Here is a 21,347-nt window from a genome sequence, read left to right as displayed (position 1 = left end):
GATGCCCTAGGGGAGAGGGAGTCTTTTACACTAAATGCCTCCAAGCTATTGGCTGGGAGCCATCTTGCAGGTGTACTACTTATGCTAAATGCCTCTCAGCAACAAGCTGAGAGCATTTAGCATAATGCGCACACTGTGCCTTTAAGAATGGGGAAGCAGGGGTACGTGCGTACTAGGCGTGCCCCCGGACTGCGGTGAGCACACACAAACAGCAGGATGGAGGGACACGACGGGAGACAACACCGCAGGGTAAGGGTGGTGAGTTAGCTGACATCCCTGCATGGAGGAGAAAGGAGACACCATGCAGGGGAGCCAGCAGCAGCGTTACAGCAGCCAAGTGTTTTATCGAAAGCATCTAAAATAAAAAATGAGAGAACTGGAGAAATAGTTTAATTGGTTAAAATTCACCTTCTCTTTTATTTACAGCTCTCTTCCCGACCTATGTGCATCCATTGTTATAGATTACTAACAAATCCTGTTTAGTCCCTCCCTCCAGTGAAATGTTACTTTATCCAGTCTGTCCAATATTTCTTGCTACCTTATTTAATTATCATAACTCAAAAGATACAATAAAAGGGAACAGATGACAAATAAGTTGTAATCTGTAACCTTGGAGTCATGTAGGTCTGTATAGGAGATGTACACATTCACTTGGCTACCTCTGACAGTTTCAGAGAGAATGAGTGGAGCAGATGGACTCATACTTCACCTCCACTCCATTCAGAACAACCCCATTCTTGGGATCAATGTAGGTTCCAATAGTTGGAACCCCACTGATCTGAAAGTTTTCCCCTGTCCTATGGATAGTGGATCATTTTCATACTCGGTATAAACCATTTAAGCAGTAAACAAATGAAAATGAGCTTATAGTCTGCAGCTATGGAGACACTAGTATGATTAAGGCCAAATGTGTGAAGTGTGGCCCACAGGCCACATCAAGCACTTTGGCTGTTGCTGTTTGCATCATATTGTGTGTGTGGGCATCATACTGTGTGAGGGTGCTTATTCATAGGGTACATCTACAAATCAAATTCCCAAAATGTTGGGACGCTGTGTAAAATGTAAAGAAAACAAGGATTCAATGATTTGGAAATCCCTTATAGCCATATTTTATTCACAGCATAACTGATTTAGAAATTGATGACAGCAAGACATCTCAAAAGTTGGGGCAGGGCCATGTTTGCCATTGTGTAGCAAACCGTCCCTCTTTTACCACAGTCTGTTAATGTCTAGGAAGTGAGGAGAAAATTGCTGGAGCTTTGGGAGTGGAATGTTGCCCCAATTTTATATGATGTAGAATCTTAACTGCTCAACAGTCCTGAGTCTTCTTTGCCGGATTTGCAGGAGGTCAGTTCATCACCCAAACTGTTCTTGTGAAATGCCATATAGTTGTGATAGATGTAGTTTGTGGTTTAGTATTGTCTTGCTGAAATATGGAAGGCCTTTCAGTAAATAGATGTTGTCTGGATGGAAGCATATGGTTTTCTATAATATATGTTAAGAGATTGGTAGTGCCTTTCAAGATGTGAAAGCGAACAGTGCTATAGGCACTGTAGGCTTCTGAACTAAACACTGATAACCAGATGGATGGTCCCTCTCCTATTGAGTCCACAGGGCCCAGCATCCGTGGTTTTCATAAAAAATGTTACATTTTGATTCATTTGACCGCAAACCAGTTTTTCATTTTGCCTTAGTCCATTTTAAATGAGCTTTGGCCCGGATTGTCTTGATACATGACTTCTTTGCTTGACAGAGATTTAACTAGCATTTGTGGATGCACAGCGAACTGTATTCACAGACAAATATTTCTGGAATTATGTATAATTATATAATTATATTGTGTATCATTATGTACTAAATTGTAAAACAGATTAAAACTGTTGCTGAAAAAGACTTGGGTGTATGGGTGGACGGCAAACAAAACTTTAGTGATCAGTAGTGTTGAGCCACCTCCCTAGTGTTCGGGTTCGGTTCGGTTCGTCGAACAGAGAAGTGTTCGACGAATGTTTGTCGAACGTTCGACAAACACCGTCGAACCCCATTAAAACCAATGGCAGGCAAACACAAACACATACAAACACATGGAAAACACATAGAAAACACCTTAAAAGGTGTCCAAAAGCTGCAAACTGCTCAGAAGATACAACAAACACATGGAAAAGTCACAACTACATATAGTCATGCGAAAAGAAAAGAGGTGGAGGAGTAAAAGGAGGAGGAGACATAGATATAGGCATGTCATGCCCTTCTAAAATCAAGAAAGGCTGGAGTAAAAATCTAAACTCACTCTACCAACACACAGACGTCTTGACAAAAAAAAAGAAAAAAAGAAATATCTTTAGATAGAATGGCGGCGGGTTTATTCAGAAAACTTTCCTTAGAAGACGTAGTGGTACCCCCTTTGGGAGTTGTGCCAAAAAATGAACCCAATACATTCAGACTAATCCACCATTTGTCATATCCAAGGGGCAGGTCAGTAAACGACAACATTGATGCGGAACCAAGTACAGTACTATGTACTGTACCTCCTTTGATGAGGCAATCAGGCGGGTTAAGAAGTTGGTAAGGGGCACCCTAATGGCCAAAACAGACATTGAGGGGGCGTTCCGGTTACTACCTGTGCCTCCGAATAGTGTCCTCCCATTGGGCTGCTTCTGTGAAGGAGCATACTACATAGATCGCTGTTTGCCCATGGGGTGCTCCATGTCCTGCTCACTATTTGAGGCATTTAGTTGCTTCCTCGAATGTGTCGTCATGGACGTTTGTAAGGCGGCACATATTATCCATTACCTCGACGACTTCTTATGCCTGGGCCCAAAAGATTCGCCACAATATGAAAACACGCGGTAGTCCACCTGTGAGAAGGAGAGAGCTGGAAGGAGAGTGGACACCCCAGAGCCGAGGGGTTAGATTGAGAAAGAAAGAAGGTGTAGCTTGCTTCATGGGTGAGGTACTCTGCTGAGCAGCATTCACTGCTACTAGGCCCAAAAGGATTTCCTGGGCCAGATGCCATTACAAAATAGTAGTTAGGTAAACAGGCGGTGTAGCTTGCTTCATGGGTGGGGTACGCTGCTGAGTAGTACTAAATTCAACTAGGCCCAAAAGGTTTTCCTGGGCTAGATGCCATTACAAAATAGTAGTTAGGTAAACAGGCGGTGTAGCTTGCTTCATGGGTGGGGTACGCTGCTGAGTAGTACTAAATTCTACTAGGCCCAAAATGATTTCCTGGGCTAGATGCCGTTACAAAATAGTAGTTAGGTAAACAGGCGGTGTAGCTTGCTTCATGGGTGAAGTATGCTGCTGAGTAGCACCAAATTCTACTAGGCCCAAAAAGATTTCCAGGGCTAGATGCCATTACAAAATAGTACTTAGGTAAACAGGCGGTGTAGCTTGCTTTATGGGTGAAGTACACTGCTGAGTAGCACCAAATTCTACTAGGCCCAAAAGGATATCCTGGGCTAGATTCCGCTCCGTATACACGTGGCTCCACTACATACAACTCGTACACACGCAGCTCGACTCCGTACACCTTGTACACACGCGGCTCTGCTCCGTACAACTCGAACACACGCGGCTCTGCTCCGTAAACCTCGTACACACGCGGCTCTGCTTCATACACCTCATAGACACACACAACTCCATTCCATACACCTTGCACACACGGCTCCACTCCGTACACCTCGTACACACACAGCTCCGCTCTGTACACCTCGTACACATGGCTCAGCTCCATACACCTTGCACACACCCAGTTCCGCTCCGTACACCTCGTACACACAGGGCTCAACTCCGTACACCTCGTACACACACGGCTCAGCTACATCCACACAAACCACTCCTGACCCCACACAAAAGCTTACCCTCATCCAGCACCGAGCACCATGACAACCAGCAGAGTCCTGCACTACATGGAGGCCCTTGATCATGTGACTCCTGACTCCTCCCCTCCTGTGACCTCATCACAGGCCCTGTGCGCACAGAGCTGTGGCAGCAATAGCTGTGGTGTGCGGCTCTCTGGGGTGGAGGGGCTCTGCTGCGAAACAAGTGCAGTCCCACCCGAGCCTCCTTGGACCGCCGCATCATCAGGCGGCCCGCTGGCGCCCCCCTGTCGGCTGCTCCCGGGGCACATGCCCTGGCTGCCCCCCCTGGATACGCCACTGGCTAAAGGCGTGGGCTGGATCCGGGGGCCACCGGCAGGTGAGTATATAACTATTTTTTATTTTAATTCTTTTTTTAACAAGGATATCGTGCCCACATTGCTATATACTATGTGGGCTGTGTTACATACTGTGTGGGCTGTGTTATATACTGCGTGGGCTGTGTTCTATACTACGTCGCTGCACTATATACTACGTGGGCTGTGTTATATACTGCGTGGGCTGTGTTATATACTACGTCGCTGTGCTCTACACTACGTGGGCTGTGGTATATACTATGTGGCTGTGCAATATAATACGTGGCTGTGCTATATACTATGTGGCTGTGTTATATACTACGTGAGCTGTGTTATATACTGAATGGGCTGTGCTATATACTGCGTGGGTTATCCTATATACTACGTGGGCTGTGTTATATTGTTGTGGGCTGTGTTATATACTGCATGGGCTGTGCCATATACTACGTGGGCTGTGTTATACACCGTGTTCCAAATTATTATGCAAATGATATTTTTCTCAGATTTTCCTAAATGTTCGGTGCAAATGACTGTCAGTCTAATAAAAGTCATCACCAGTTAGATTATACATCAAATTTTATTCAAGAAACCTCCCAATGATGACAGTATAATCTCCAAAATGAATAAAAACTCAAAATGCACTGTTCAAAATTATTAGGCACAATAGAATTTCTAAACATTTGATATGTTTTAAAGAACTGAAAATGCTCATTTGCGGAATTTGCAGCATTAGGAAATCACATTCACTGAACTAAAAAGCTAACTCCAAAACATCCTAACAGGCCAAGTTACATGTTAACATAGGAACCCTTCTTTGAGATCACCTTCACAATTCTTGCATCCATTGAACTTGTGAGTTTTTGGAGAGTTTCCACTTGTATTTCTTTGCATGAAGTCAGAATAGCCTCCCCGAGCTACTGTTTTGATGTGAACTGCCCTCCCACCCTTATAGATCTTTTGCTTGATGATACTCCAAAGGTTCTCTATAGGGTTGAGGTCAGGGGAAGATGGTGGTCACACCATGAGTTTATTTCCTTTTATGCCCATAGCAGCCAATGATTCAGAGGTATTCCTTGCAGCATGAGATGATGCATTGTCATGCATGAAGATGATTTTGCTCCTGAAGGCACGTTTCTGCTTTTTATACCATGGAAGAAAGTTGTCAGTCAGAAACTCTGTATACTTTGCAGAGGTCATTTTCACACCTTCAGGAACCTTAAAGGGCCCTACCAGCTGTTTCCCCATGATTCCGGCCCAAAACATGACTCCTCCACCTCTGTTGTGAATTCTGCTCTTGGGTTCCCTCCAGTGGTTGTAGGTGGGAATGCAGTTGTCTCTGAGTCGCAGTCCTGGCCAGGTGTATCTGCTGATTGCAGTTCTGACTGGGATATTTAGGTGTGCAGGATTCATTAGCCCTTTCCAGTTGTCAATGCTTCTTGTGAAGTGTTGGATCACTTTCTGGCTTCTCCTGCTTAGCTGCTAAATTCAGCAAAGATAAGTGTTGGGTTTTTGTTACTGTGGCACACATGTAGTGTGCTTATATTCTGTGCTATTCATTTGTTTTTCTCTTGTCCAGCTTAGACTGTGTCAGTGTTTTCTCAGTCTTGTTGGATTCTCTGGAGTTGCAGATATACGCTCCACATCTTTAGTTAGATGGTGGAGTTTTGTATTTTCTGCTGTGGATATTTTTGGAAGGATTTTTAATACTGACCGCTTAGTATCCTGTCCTATCCTTTCCTATTTAGCTAGTGTGTGCCTCATTTGCTAAATCCTGTTTCCTGCCTGCGTTTGTCTTTTCCTCTACTACTCACAGTCAATATTTGTGGGGGGCTGCCTATCCTTTGGGGTTCTGCTCTGAGGCAAGATAGAAATTCCTATTTCCATCTATAGGGGTATTTAGTCCTCCGGCTGTGTCGAGGTGTCTAGGTTTTGTTAGGCACACCCCACGGCTACTTCTAGTTGCGCTGTTAAGATCAGGGATTGCGGTCAGTATAGTGACCACCTACTCCAGTTAAAGTTTTCATGCGGCTCCAAGGTCACCTGATCATAACACACCTCCTTGCTGATGTCGCAGCCTTGTTGGGACATGGTGGCCATCCACCAACCATCCACTACTCCATCCATCTGGACCATCCAGGGTTGCTCGACACTCATCAATAAACAAGACTGTTTGAAAATTAGTCTTCCTGTATGTCTGGGCCCATTGCAACTTTGTCTGCTTGTGAATACTGTTTAGGGGTGGACGAATAGTAGGTTTATGCACCACAGCAACCCTTTGAAGGATCCTACACCTTGAGGTTCAAGGGACTCCAGAGGCACCAGCAACTTCAAATAACTGTTTGCTGCTTTGTAATTATATTTTGGCAGCTGCTCTCTTAGTCCAATTAATTTCTCTGGCAGAAACCTTCCTGATTATGCCTTTATCTGCATGAACTCTGTCTGTGCTCTGTTTCAGTCACAAATCTCTTCACGGTATGATGATCACTCTTAAATTTTCGTGAAATATCTAATGTTTTCATACCTTGACCAAGGCATTGCACTATTTAACGCTTTTCAACAGCAGAGAGAGCATTTTTATTTCCCATATTGCTTGAAACCTGTGGCCTGCTTAATAATGTGGAACATCATTTTTAAGTAGTTTTCCTTTAATTAGAATCACTTGGAAAACTAATTCTCACATGTGTTTAAGATTGACTTCAGTGATCCATTGAGCCCTGAGACACAATACCATCCACGAGTTTATTTGAAAAACAAAACAATTAAATCTTTATGACACTTAAATCCAATTTGCATAATAATTTGAAACACACTATACTGCGTGGGCTGTGCTATATACTACGTGGCTCTGCAATATACTAGTGGCTGTTCTATATACTACGTGGCTGTGTTATATACTAAGTAGCTGTGCTATATACTATGTGCCTGTGCTATATAAGACGTGGCTGTGCAATATACTACGTGGCTGTGCTATATACTACGTGGCTGTGTTATATACTGCGTGGGCTGTGCTATATACTACGTACCTGTGCTATATACTACGTGGCTGCTATATACTACGTGGCTGTGCTATATACTACGTGGTTGTGTTAGATACTACATAGCTGTGCTATACAATACGTGCCTGTGCTATATACTACGTGGCTGTACTATATACTACGTGGCTGTGCTATATGCTACGTGGGCTGTGAGACTCTTTCGCCCGGGGCAGGGCAGGGCATTATCGTGAAATCCACACTACCACACAAAAAGCTCACTCTCTGATGATTCAGCAGGGTGATAATTAAGGTCAGGCAAGTTTTGAAGCTTAAAATGTTAGAATTCAAATGAAAACAGGCATTTTAGGAAATTTGACTTAACCCTTTCACCCTGAAGCCTGTTTTCACCTTCCTGACCAGGCCAGTTTTTATAATTCTGACAACTGTCAATTTATGAGATCATAACTCTGGAACACTACAACGGATCCCGGTGATTCTGAGAATGTTTTCTCGTGACATATTGTACTTTATGAAAGTGGTCAAATTTATTTGATATAGCTTGTGTTTATTTATAAAAAAATGAAAGTTTTGCGAAAATTTGGAAAATTTCGCAATTTTCAAACTTTTTATTTTTATGCCCTTAAATCAGTCATATTGCACAAAATAGTTAATATTTATCATTTCCGAAATGTCTATTTTACATCAGCACAACTTTTGAAACGTAATTTTTTTTTTGTTAGGAAGTAAAAACGGTTAAAAGTTGAGCAGTGATTTCTCATTTTTACAACTAAATTTTCAAAACTATATTTTCAGGGACCACATCACATTTGAAGTGACTTTAAGGGGCCTATATGACAGAAAATCCCCAAAAGTGACACCATTCTAAAAACTGCACCCCTCAAGGTATCACATACAAGAAGTTTATTAACCCTTCAGGTGCTTCACAGGAATTTTTGGAATGTGTAAGAAAAAAAAACATTTACTTTTCTTTCACAAAAATTTCCCATTAGACCTAATTTTTTTTTAAATTTGCACAAGGGTAACAGGAGAAAATGGACCATACAATTTGTATGTGGGGGGAAATTTTCTGTTTGGGCACATGGCAGGGAAGGTAAGTAGTGCCAAATCACTTTTTGAATGTAAAATTTGTTGGAATAATTAGAGAATGTCATGTCAAATTTGGCGAGCCCTTGATTTGCCTAAACAATGGAAACCCCCAACAAGTGACACCATTTTGGAAACTAGATCCCTTAGGGAACTTATCTAGATGTGTTTAGAGCACCTTGAACCCACAGGTGCTTCACACAAGTTTATAACATTAAGCCATGAAAAAATAACTTTTTTCCCAGATAAATCTTTTTAGCTCCAAATTTTTAATTTTCATAAGGGTAGCAGGAGAAATTGCTCCATACAATTTGTTGTGCAATTTCTCCTGAGTACGCTGATACCCCATATGTGGGGGAATACTCCTGTTTGGGTGCACGGCAGGGCTTGCAAGGAAAGGAGAGCATTTGACTTTTTGAATGCAAAATTTGCTGTAATAATTAGAGGACGCCATGTCGCATTTGGAGAGCCCCTCATGTGCCGTTGGATCGCCCCCACGTAAGGGCAATGGGGTTCTTGGTACCGGGTCCCTCAGTTCCCTCAGCTGGGATGTCACGGTGGCCCGACCCGGACCGTGGCCCTATGAGGGGCGCCCAATAAAAGGGGTTAGAGCTTGTAGAAAATGGTAGTGTTCGTGACGCCACCTGTGGTATTCGGTCAGGGTGACCGATGCTGCTTAGGGGTCCACTGGGGTGATGGAATGGCAGCTAGATGGTATACCTTCCCACAGGTGAAGTATATCCCCAGGGCTTCCCAGAAATGCAGACATGATGGTGGGTGGTGCAAGGCACAGTGAACAACGAGGACACAATGGGTGCAGTCTCTTTATCTTTACTGAGGGCTTCAGCATCCACAGTCCAGGGTGCCGGATCACAGGGTAGGCAGAGTCCGGCCGGTCTGATGGCAATTCCAGAGTCCCCTTATCCAGGTGGAAATCAGTAGCCTTCCCCTTGCGCACAGTAACGTAGTAGGTCCCTACGTGCATTAGCTCCCATAGGGTCCTCACTCTTGTTACTCTTCTCTCTGTCCCCCAGATGGATAGGATAAACCCGTATGATGGTGGTGGCCTGAAGCTATTTTATAGGGACCCTAGCGTCGCCCCTCCTCCGCATTGCCACCTTGTCTGCTTAGGTTCTTAGGTCGGGCAGCCAACTTGGAATCGACTGTCCTGCCGGTCTCTGAAGTAAAGCATAGAGTCTATTACTCCCTCGGTATTCCGGCTAATGGATCTGCGCTCAGTGGGAGGCAGCCTGCTTCTAGCTGGTCTCCCAGTGGTGTTTTACTCCTGTTGCTACGACTTCGGTGCTCACTCACTACTGCACACTTCCTTTCTTGTCCTTCCTTAGGAGGCTTCCGCATGGGTTGTAGGCGCAGCTCCGTGTCCTTCTTTCCTTCCTGGGCCGAGCCCAGTCTGCTCCTCTCCTCTCGAATATCTCCTTCTCCCTCCAGTCAGAACTGACCTCACTTGCTAACCAAACCCCCAGTTTTACCCAAGTGTGAAGAGTGGCCTAATAGATAGAACCTTTTGCTCCCCCTGGTTGCCAGCGTGTGAAGTGTGTGTGTGTGGCTGTGATACCTGGCAGGGTGAACTCCTTTGGTGCCATCAGACGTAACATCGCTCCCCCGGTGGAAGAACGACATTACTGCAATGACCAGGACTCAGGGGCGCTGCACTCCCCCCCGTTAAATCCAGCACTCCCGGGCTGGGAAAAGAACACAACAATTACAGGTTAGCAAAAGATATGCAAAATTTTTGATATGCTTTAAACAAATAAATTAACAGTGCTTCCCTTTATGGGAGGTGAGAACACTTGAACGTTGCAAACAAAAACATATTCACATTATGCATATTATAAAAGAGAACAGTTACTAACTTACTATGAAATACAATTACCCATACAGGTATTCTATCTTACTAAGTGCAAGTACCCTCTAAGGGTATACTATCATTAACCCTTAATGTGCAATTTTAACCTTTTCTTTATTCTTCTCCTTAACATGCAGGACTATCTGTCTACCCCTACGGGCCTACTGCATTTTTCTTCCTAAAACCTTACTTTTATCTAAAGTACATCATTAACATTCTATCATTTACTAACTTTCTAGCTTCATACTATCTACTATGTAAACATTATCAAAGTGCAACAAGTAAACATTCCCTTTAGGAGGAAAAATTTGTCTTTTCTGAGGTAGTGCAAACAATCAACAAGTCACTAATAAACTTTAAGATGAGAAACTTTCACGTCGTCATCAGGAATAGTTTCTTCGCAAAGTCTTCTTTCTTTGTAAAACAGTAGAGAGCACCTTTAAGAAAGTGCAAACTATTTACAGGGACAGTTTGTGAATCATTCACCGTCCATGATTCGGTAGTCTCTTGATAACCACAAAACTTGTGCAAAAACTGAGAAACAATAGGGATCCCGGGTAAACAAAGGGATCCCTTTAAAAGTTAACCCTGAACGGGTTTAAGCAGCAAAAGAAGGAAACAGTTAAGTATTTGCAGTTTGTCAGGGCTTCGAGGTTTATTCAGGTGACTGTAGCGGTTTTACCTTACACACTACCCCACTCGGCCGAGAAAGGGTAGAACCGAGGATCCTCACCGCATGGTCATGAGCAGCGGGAGTCGCAGACGTGGTCTCCGCAACGGGTTCAGTTTTCTGATCCGTGGGTGCCGCTAGGAGAGCTGCACACCGCTGAACGTCCTGAGCCCAGCAGGCATTTCCTCTTTGCCACCGGGTATAGGTTACAGCATCGTCGGGCCGCAGATCACGGTCAGCATCATCCTCTCCCAGCAGGGCTCCACGTCGCCCCGAGCGACATGCACCCGGAGTGGTAGTCCAATTTCCTGGATGGACCCCCTTCCCTCCTGGGGACTAAAGGTCACGACAACACCCCCATGATCCGGACTTCACCCTCATCGTCCTTCCTCCATTCCACCGTCCGATACCGCCGGTATTCCATCCATGGAAGGACCCGAAGGTCCGGCCCCCGCAACCCCTGACCAGGTAGCAGGGCGGTCGGATCTCCCGCAGCCACAGCAGGAGACTGGGCGGATGCCGGAGACAGGCGAATCCCCGAGGCACGGCCAGGGCTGGTACCTGCGTGAGGGTAAGCTCCCCCACAGTCGGTCTCTTCTGCACAGGGAAAGACCATAGCCAGCAGCGACGTGGGTCGCATCCCCCTCTGAGCGCGTCTCCAGCAGGAAACCAGCCGTCGGGACTTGGCCATGTCAGCCCAGGGGCTGGACATCGGGCCCCTCTCGCGACAGTGGACCTGAGTCTTCTCCCTCCACCGAGGACTCGCGCGGGGCCGGAGTGTTCCCACGTGGACGCCTGGGGGCCGCCATGTCAGTCGCTTTCTCCTCTTCATCTTTTTCTTGCGTCCTCTTCCGGGGGTGGTCCCATCTCCTTGGCCCCAGCCCTCCATAGAGAATCAGGAGGCAGATCTCAGCTGCTGACGGACACGTTTGCAGGACACAGAAACATTTAGACTGGGCGGCCATTGCTGTTCGCGCTCCTCAGTTCGTTCACTCCCACAACTCCACGCCCTTCTTCTCCAGCGCTCTTCGTGGCGCGATAATGGCGGCGATTTTGGCGGGAATCTTTGCGGTGAATAGCAATACACAGTTCTTAAGCAGATTGCAGTTCAAGCACAATTCTGACACAGTCCTAAGGCACACATGACCCGAATTCTCAGGCTTAAGTAGATCCTGTTCGTGACGCCAAAGCTGGATCGCCCCCACATAAGGGCAATGGGGTACTCGGTTCCGGGTCCTTCAGTTCCCTCAGCTGGGATGTCACGGTGGCCCGACCCGGACCGTGGCCCTATGAGGAGCGCCCAATAAAAGGGGTTAGAATTTGTAGAAAATGGTAGTGTTCGTGACGCCACCTGTGGTATTTGGTCAGGGTGACCGACGCTGCTTAGGGGTCCGCTGGGGTGATGGAATGGCAGCTAGATGGTATACCTTCCCACAGGTGAAGTATATCCTCAGGGCTTCCCAGAAATGCAGACGTGATGGCGGGTGGTGCAAGGCACAGTGAACAACGAGGACACAATGGGTGCAGTATCTTTACCTTTACTGAGGGCTTCAGCATCCACAGTCCAGGGTGCCAGATCACAGGGTAGGCAGAGTCCGGCCGGTCTGATGGCAATTCCAGAGTCCCCTTATCCAGGTGGAAATCAGTAGCCTTCCCCTTGCGCACAGTAACGTAGTAGGTCCCTACGTGCATTAGCTCCCATAGGGTCCTCACTCTTGTTACTCTTCTCTATGTCCCCCAGATGGATAGGACAAACCCATATGACGGTGGTGGCCTGAAGCTATTTTATAGGGACCCTAGCGTCACCCCTCCTCCACGTTGCCACCTTGTCTGCTTAGGTTCTTAGGTCGGGCAGCCAACTTGGAATCGACTGTCCTGCCGGTCTCTGAAGTAAAGCATAGAGTCTATTACTCCCTCGGTGTTCCGGCTACTGGATCTGCGCTCAGTGGGAGGCAGCCTGCTTCTAGCTGGTCTCCCACTGGTGTTTTACTCCTGTTGCTACGACTTCGGTGCTCACTCACTACGGCACACTTCCTTTCTTGTCCTTCCTTAGGAGGGTGCCGCATGGGTTGCAGGCACAGCTCTGTGTCCTTCTTTCCTTCCTGGGCGGAGCCCAGTCTGCTCCCCTCCTCTCCTCCTGACTATCTCCTTCTCCCTCCAGTCAGAACTGACCTCACTTCCTAACCAAACCCCCAGTTTTACCCAAGTGTGAGGAGTGGCCTAATAGATAGAACCTTTTGCTCCCCTTGGTGGTCGGCGTGTGAAGTGTGTGTGTGGCTGTGATACCTGGCAGGGTAAACTCCTTTGGTGCCATCAGACGTAACATCGCTTCCCCTGGTGGAAGAACGACATTACTTCAACGACCAGGACTCTGAGGCGCTGCTCCTAAAGTGTGAGGACAACACACAAGTGATACCATTTTGGAAACTAGACCCCTTATGGAACTTATATAGATGTGTATTGAGCACCTTGAACCCACAGGTGCTTCACACAAGTTCATAACGTAGAGCCGTGGAACTAAAAAAAAATCGCGCTTCCCAAAATATCTTTTTTAGCTCCATAATTTGCATTTTCATAATGGTAACAGGAGAAATTGCACAGAATTTATTGTGCAATTTCTCCTCAGTACACTGATTCCCCGTATGTGGGGGGAATGCTATTGTTTGGACACACGGCAGGGCTTGGAAGTGAAAGAGCACATGCAAAATTTGATAGAACTTGGAGAGCCCCTGATGTGCCTAAACAGTGGAAACCCCCCACAAATGACACCATTTTTGAAACTAGACCCCTTTGAGAACTTATTGTCATGATCCAGGTCGGTATTTGCTTCTTTCTTCTCTTTCCGTGGTCTGGTCATGAAGGGGTTAACTTTTCCTGACACTTTTTGGTTCTTGAGTGGCTATTTATTGGTGCTATTTTTGATAGCCTTTGTCAGTGATAGTTCTGGTCCTTGGCTGGAGCAGCTGATCCGTATACCCTAGTGATCCTACTGTCTCTGACTTCCTGTGTGTGTGTATGACCAGTTCCCTATCCCTGACACAGTGTACATTTGGTGATTTCCCTACAGTGTATGACTCGGCTTAAACTCTGAACTAAGCCTCCGGTTTTTCTGTCTCTGGTACTGCGTTCCCCGACCGGCTTTTGACCCTCTGGCTTGTACCTTGACTCCTCTTTCCGTCTTACGTTTTGGATACCGCACTCCTGTCTGGCTCTGACTTTTGGCTCGTCTCTGACCTCATGCTTTGCTATGACCTCTGGTATTTCATTACCCTGTTTGTTGCGGACTTCGGCCTGTCTGACTACTCTGCCGCCTCCTGGTGGCGGCCTAGACTTCTGCACCGAAGTGCTACACAGTAAGTGCAACCCTTTTTTCCATAACTGCACCCCCTGGTGGTGGCTGAGTGCAACTGCTCTGCAGTCGCATTACACTTATCTAAATGTGTATTGAGCACCTTGAGCCCCCAGGTGCTTCACAGAAGTTTATAACGTTAAGCTGTGAAAATAAAAAAATAAAATTTTTCCCAGAAAAATCTTTTTTAGCTACAAATTTTGTATTTTCACAAGGGCAAAAGGAGAAAATGGACCCCAAAGTTTGTTGTGCAATTTTTCTTGAGTTCACCAATACCCCATATGTGGTCGAAAACTACTTTTGGGGCACAGTGCAAAGCTCAGAAGGAAAGTAGCGCCATATTACGGTGCAGATTTTGAAGGTGCCATGTTACATTGGAAGAGCGCCTAACTGACCCCATTTCACCAATTAAACCTCTCAATGAATTCATCTAGGGGTGCATTTTCATAATGGAAAACGGGTATAAGTGGCACAAAAATTGGTCCCACAATTTCTGATGAATGTAGAAATACCCACATGTGGATGTACACTACTATTTAGCCATAGGGAGAGACTTGGGAGGGATGGAGGGCTATTTGCCTCCTGGAGCACAGATTTTCCTAGACTAGTTTGAAGATTCCATATAAAGAGCCCCTAAGTGCTACAAAAGCAGAATCCCCCCGAAAGTGACCACATCTTGGAAATTATAACCCCATAGGTGTTTTCCAGAAACAACCAGCTGTGGATGTTTCTGAGTGAAAATTGCAAACTGCCGTTGTAGTGACCAGTACGCTGCAGTCACCAGTACGTTATACCCAGCTCATACTTCTGCAGACACGAACCTGTAAATTAGGTGGGCTCTCATCACTACAGAAATGCCAAATATGTGGGCGTTAAGTGTGGTTTAGGCACAATGGGGCTCAGAAGGGAGAGGGGGGATTTAGGAGCGGAGAATTTGCTGAATTCCTTTTGGGGAGCGAGGAGCAATTTAGCCTATCCAAAGCCTTTGTGCTACCTGTGACATAGAAGACCCCTAAATATCGGTTGACAGATGATAGATCTGAGTGGGGACTTGCTTTTCTTTTATATAACATTTATGACCACATTTATCCGGTGCTCTAGGCTGAGCACTAACTTTGGGGTTTCCATCTATATCTCTGAGTGACATGATTCAGATAAAAACCCCTGAGGTATCCAGTCACTATAACGAGGCTGCAGAGTTACTCTGGACTCCTTCTGGCCTCTGTTCAACGGGGTCCTTTTCAGAAGTGAACCAAACTTTGGCCGACGGCACTTTTATGCAATCCTAAAAAGACAGACACCACTGGATCACAGGTCCTATGGAGTCTACAGTGCCAACATCTGTCTTATTATAGGGAATCTTCCACCAGGAGTTCTGTCCGAATCACATATTTCATAAATTTACATGGAAACCCCGGTGTAAGTGCTCAATGTGGAGCGCAGGATAACTGTGCGCCGAGCCTTACTGCAATCTTTGGGAGGCAGAATAAAAAAATCAACAGCATGTGAAGAATTGGTTTTATTTATTTTTTACGCCTTTCCTTGTGCAGTATAAGTGATTAGGCGACTTTATACTTCGGGTTGGTGTGATACCAGATTTATATCGAGTTTTTATGTTTGGCTGCTGTCACACACTAAAACACGTTTTTTATTGCAAAAACTAGTTTTTGCATCACCATATTTTGAGAGCTATAATTTTTCCAGATTTCGGCCGACACAGTCATGTGAGGGCTTGTTTTTTGTGGGACGAGCTGACATTTTTAGTGGTATCATTTTCGGGCACATGAACTTTTTTGATCGCTTTCTATTCTGACTTTTGGAAGACAGAATGATTAAAAACCAACAATACAGGAATTGGTTTTTGGGTTTTGTTTTTATACCATTCCGTGTGTGGTAAAATTGGTAAGGCAGTTTTATTCCTCCGGTCAGTACGATTACAGCGATACCTTATTTATTTTTTTATGTTTTGGCACTTTTACCCAATAAAAATTATTTTATAGAAAAAATTATTATTTTGCATCGCTGTATTCTGAGAGCTATAACGTTTTTATTTTTCCGCTGATGGAGCTGTGTTGTCGCTTGTTTTTTGCTGAACAAGATGATGTTTTCAGTGGTACCAGTTTTATTTACATCTGTCTTTTTGATCACGTTTTATTGTACTTTTTGTTTGGCGGTATGATGATAAATCATTTTTTTTGCCTCGTTTTTTAATTTATTTTGTTATGGTGTTCACTGAAGGGGTTAACTAGTGGGATAGTTTTACAGAGCGGGTCATTACGGATGCAGCGATACCAAATATGTGTACTTTTATTGTTTACTTTTTAATTAACAGAAATAAAAGTATTTACTGGAAAAATATTTATTTATTTCTTTTTCTTTATTTAGGGATTTTTTTAAAATATTCTTATACTTTTAAATATTTTTTTTAACTTTTGTACATTGTCCCATCCTGGGACATCACTGTACAGTGTCAGATCGTAGATCTGATACTCTGCAATGCATCTACACTGTAGAGTATCACATCAGGATATGACAGGCAGGGAAGGAGGCATGTAAGCATCTTCTAGCACCAATCGTGGGTGTTGCTGCGGAGTGTCAGCTCTCACACAGAGCTGATAGCTGCATGCGATCACCGCGGTGCTCAGCGTTAGGCCGTGCGATCGCCAAGCTGTACATATACTGCTGTTTGCGAGAACGCAGCTGCCGCAGAGCAGTATATGTACGGCGCATGTCGGGAAGGGGTTAAATTTGATCCAGGGTGTATTGATCTGCTCACCTCTACTTACTGAGCTGCTTGCTGCAGTTTTGATTAAATCAATATATTGTCAGCAGGAGATTATCACTAGAGAACTAGTATATCTGCTGCCATGTAGTCCCCTTATTCATGAGCTCTGTATAACCCTGCCACCACCAATGATTGTCAGCTTTCTGTTGTGCACAGTGAACACAAAGTTCTGTCAGTCAGTGGTGTTAGCGGGTTATACCGAGCTCAGCATCCAGATAACTAGTAAATCTGCAGCAGTGAAAACAGTCATTTTATAAGGACTGCAGCAAGAAGCCTAGTAAGTGCCACATCACTGTAATCAGGGTTTGTGTTCCTATATTATGCTGCTCAAAGACGGGGCAGCAAAAACCTAATAACAGATTCCCTTTAAAATGAAGTGGACAAATAGTTCCTCCTCAGAAAGTTGAAAACCTTATTATATACTCACACTATATAAATGTACATATTTACGTTATTGTCCCTGATAATTTACTTTCCAAGCAGTCAGAGACAGCAATGTGCGTTGCTTCAGAGTACGAGTAGATTATGATTCACAATCTCTCAATACATCAGTATCAAACATGATAATGCATTTTTATTATTGTTTATTTTCATAGTCTGCAAACATATCTGTTTCCTGTATCACTTTTATGAGTAGTTACTGTACCTGGACAAGCTATCATGAGAAGCAGCAGAGTCCGCACTGTCCATCCGTTTACTTGCCATTTTTCCATGGCTGTGATGACCAGAAGCTGAACCAGGTTGGTCGTCAATTCTATCTAGTCCTGACTCTCTAGACATTGTCATCATTATGTGGTTTTGGTAATACATGTGAATGCTCTCCCGTGTGGGAACATTACCCTAAAGAATTAATAAATAGTTATTAAAATTTTAGCTTTTTACATTTTTCAACATACCTTATAATCATGCTATAGGAATATTTCAAATAAATCAAAATTCATATCAAATTAATGTGCTGAAATATTTTACGGTATAATAATAAAACATTTTACACTGCACAATTATGAAATTCACCAAAATAATTTCTACATTCTTAAAAGTTTCTGTATAATTTCCTAGATTAGATTTGATACTTTCAACATCCACATATTGAACTTTCAGAATATTTTTTACATTGAACTAAACACACAATGTAATAGTGGCTGCAAAGCGGAATAAAAAGTTTTTTTTATTTCAGAGCATTTTAATAATATTTACCTATAGACTAACCTTATATTTGCATATAATTAGCATTTTTTATTATGCCTTTCAGCCATGGAGATATTACCAATCACATTGTTGACAGCTCATAAGTTAACTTTAGTTGAGTCCAAGTGAGTGTTATTAGATAGTTTTTACTGGGGTGTGTACTTATGCCTCCTGTATGACACTGACCAATCATAAGAAGTGAGCAACATAGAAGTGCAAAAGGACATGTGATGATATAATCAGGGTCGCATGACCAAAGTCCACAGCTCCTGCCAGAGAGTGTGTAGACTATATAAGCATTGATGATTAGTGATGAGCGAGTATACTCGTTGCTCGGGTTTTCCCGAGCATGCTCGGGTGGTCTCCGAGTATTTGTGAGTGCTCGGAGCTTTAGTTTATGTCGACCAGCTGCATGATTTGCGGCTGCTAGACAGCTTGAATACATGTGGGGATTCCCTAGCAACCAGGCAACCCCCACATGTACTTATGCTGGCTAGCAGCCATAAATCATGCAGATTAGTCAACATATACTAAATCTCCGAGGACTAACAAATACTCGGAGACCACCCGAGCGTGCTCGGGAAAACCTGAACAACGAGTATACTTGCTCATCACTACTGATGATATATTGCACGGTACAGAAGTATGGAGCTATTGGGTATTTTTCTTATTGTGATTGTTGTACCTTTGCAGAATACTGCCAGTATTTTTTATATATACCTCTTGCAAGTATTCTATGTTCAGGCTATATTTAGCTATTTCTGTGTTAATATCGTATGACTGAACATGACTTTCTTGTTCATTTTTGGCTATGTGCACACGTTGCTTTTTTGCTGCTTTTTTCTGCAGCCAAACCCTGATCTCTTTGCAGTAAAAAAGCTGCAGACGAAAAGTACATTTCGCTGGCTTTTAGGCCTCTTTCAGACGTCCCGATAATTCCGGTACCGGAGAAATCAGTACCGGAATTATCCGTGTCCGTGTGTTCACGTAGCACATCAGTGTGGCACACGTGCGGCATCCGTGTGCCGCCTGAGGACAACATGGACCGTGCAGGAGAGACAGCGCTACACTAAGCGCTGTCCCCCCTGTGTGGTGCTGAAGGCGCATTCATCTCTTCTCCCCCGCAGGAGAGAAGAGATGAAAGATCATTTTTTCTTTTTTTTATGTTAAAAATAAAGTTTGCTTGTGACTCCTGCCTCCCATCCCCCGTGCGCCGCCCGCCCCCTTGCATAGAAATACTCACCTAGCTCCCGCGATGTCTCCTCTCTCCTCTCAGCACTGGCAGCTTCTCCTGTGTGAGTTGTCACGTTGGACCGCTAATTACAGTGAGGAATATGCGCACAGCACAGGCTGCAGCCGCTGAGAGGAGACATCGCTGGAGCTTGGAGCTGGGTGAGTATTTCCTGGCAAGCGGGGGGGGGGGGGGGGGTTCGCACAGGGGATGGGAGGCGGGAGGGGACGCATTAACTTTATTTTTATGGGGAAAGAAAAAAAAAAGATGATTCATCCCTTCTTTCCAGTGAACGCTGCTGGGAAGAAGGGATGAATTCTGGATTCAGCACCACACGCAGGGGGTACAGCGCTTAACTGTAGCGCTGTCTCTCCTGCGGGCGGTACGTGCACACGGAGGAGAGTGCACACTGTTCTCCGTGTTCACGCGTGCGGCACGTATTGCGGTACATGCTGCCGGCAAAAAACGGACATGTCTCTGTGGTTTCAACACGGACACACGGAGACATGTGCATAGACCCAGGGCCGTATTTGCCACTAGGCACGCGAGGGCACGTGCCTAGGGCGGCGACATTGCGGGGGGCGGCACCTAAGCAAGGTGTTTTTTTTTGTTTTGTTTTTTTATAAGTCCCGGGTCAAAAATGCGACCGACGGCCCCGCCCCCCCGCCTCTGAGTCCCCCCCACCTCCGAGTCCCCCCCACCTCCAAGTCTCCGAGTCCCCCGCCTCCGAGTCCCACCCACCCTCCTTGAAGATGATACTCACCTGCTCCAGCGATGCCTGGTCTCAGCATCTGTAGTGCGTCCTGAGTGAGCGGTCACGTGGTACCGCTAATTAAGGTAATGAATATGTGCATATTCATGACCTTAATTAGCGGTACCACATGACCGCACCGCTCACTCAGGAAGAAGGCGCTGCGGCGGGACAGAGCCGGAGCCGGAGGGATGTCGGCGCGGCGTGTGGGACAGGCAGCTGACAGGTGAGTATGAGGGATGGGGGACGGGGGGAGGATGGTAAGCCACCCGCGCCATGCAAGATGGCCCGGGAGAAGGAGCGGGGGAGGGGGTGGAGAGATGAGCTATGCATAGGGAGGGAGGGGGGAATTATGAGCCATCAGCCATACATAGGAAGGGAGGGGGGGAATTATGAGCCATCAGCCATGCATAGGGAGGGAGGGGGGGAGGATTATGAGCCATCAGCCATGCATACAGGGGGGGGGGGGATTATGAGCCATCAGCCATGCATACAGGGGGGGATTATGAGCCATCAGCCATGCATACAGGGGGGGGATTATGAGCCATCAGCCATGCATACAGGGGGGGGAATTATGAGCCATCAGCCATGCATACAGGGGGGGGGAATTATGAGCCATCAGCCATGCATACAGGGGGGGAATTATGAGCCATCAGCCATGCATACGGGGGGGGGGGGATTATGAGCCATCAGCCATGCATACAGGGGGGGGGTTTATGAGCCATCAGCCATGCATACAGGGGGGGATTATGAGCCATCAGCCATGCATACAGGGGGGGGGGAATTATGAGCCATCAGCCATGCATACGGGGGGGGAATTATGAACCATCAGCCATGCATACAGGGGGGGAATTATGAGCCATGAAAACAGGAGGAGGGGGGGGGGATATGAGCCATGGCCATTATACAATATAGAGCATCATGTGGGGTCATTATACAGTATGGAGCATCATGTGGGGCCATTATAAAGTATGGAGCATCATGTGAGGTCATTATACAGTATGGAGCATCATGTGGGGCCATTATAAAGTATGGAGCATCATGTGAGGTCATTATACAGTATGGAGCATCATGTGGGGCCATTATAAAGTATGGAGCATCATGTGAGGTCATTTTACAGTATGGAGCATCATGTGTGGCCATTATACAGTATGGAGCATCATGTGTGGCCATTATACAGTATGGAGCATCATGTGTGGCCATTATACAGTATGGAGCATCATGTGTGGCCATTATACAGTATGGAGCATCAT

The 21,347-nt window shown here is 45.4% G+C and overlaps 1 protein-coding gene across 1 annotated transcript in view; it reads right to left on the bottom strand.

Annotated features, from left to right (window-relative positions):
• PIEZO2 (piezo type mechanosensitive ion channel component 2) overlaps nt 1-21,347 on the bottom strand; it is a 628,465-nt gene that overhangs the window by 50,035 nt on the left and 557,083 nt on the right. Inside the window, exon 37 of the mRNA XM_069731039.1 lies at nt 17,571-17,764. Within this exon, the coding sequence (XP_069587140.1) occupies nt 17,571-17,764 (194 nt within the window). The remainder of the gene's footprint in view (nt 1-17,570; nt 17,765-21,347) is intronic.

This window comes from Ranitomeya imitator, chromosome 6, assembly GCF_032444005.1.
Source record: "Ranitomeya imitator isolate aRanImi1 chromosome 6, aRanImi1.pri, whole genome shotgun sequence".
NCBI classification, from domain to species: domain Eukaryota; kingdom Metazoa; phylum Chordata; class Amphibia; order Anura; family Dendrobatidae; genus Ranitomeya; species Ranitomeya imitator.
Note: the sequence above shows the minus strand (reverse complement) of the source record. Positions and strands in the feature narration are given on the sequence as shown.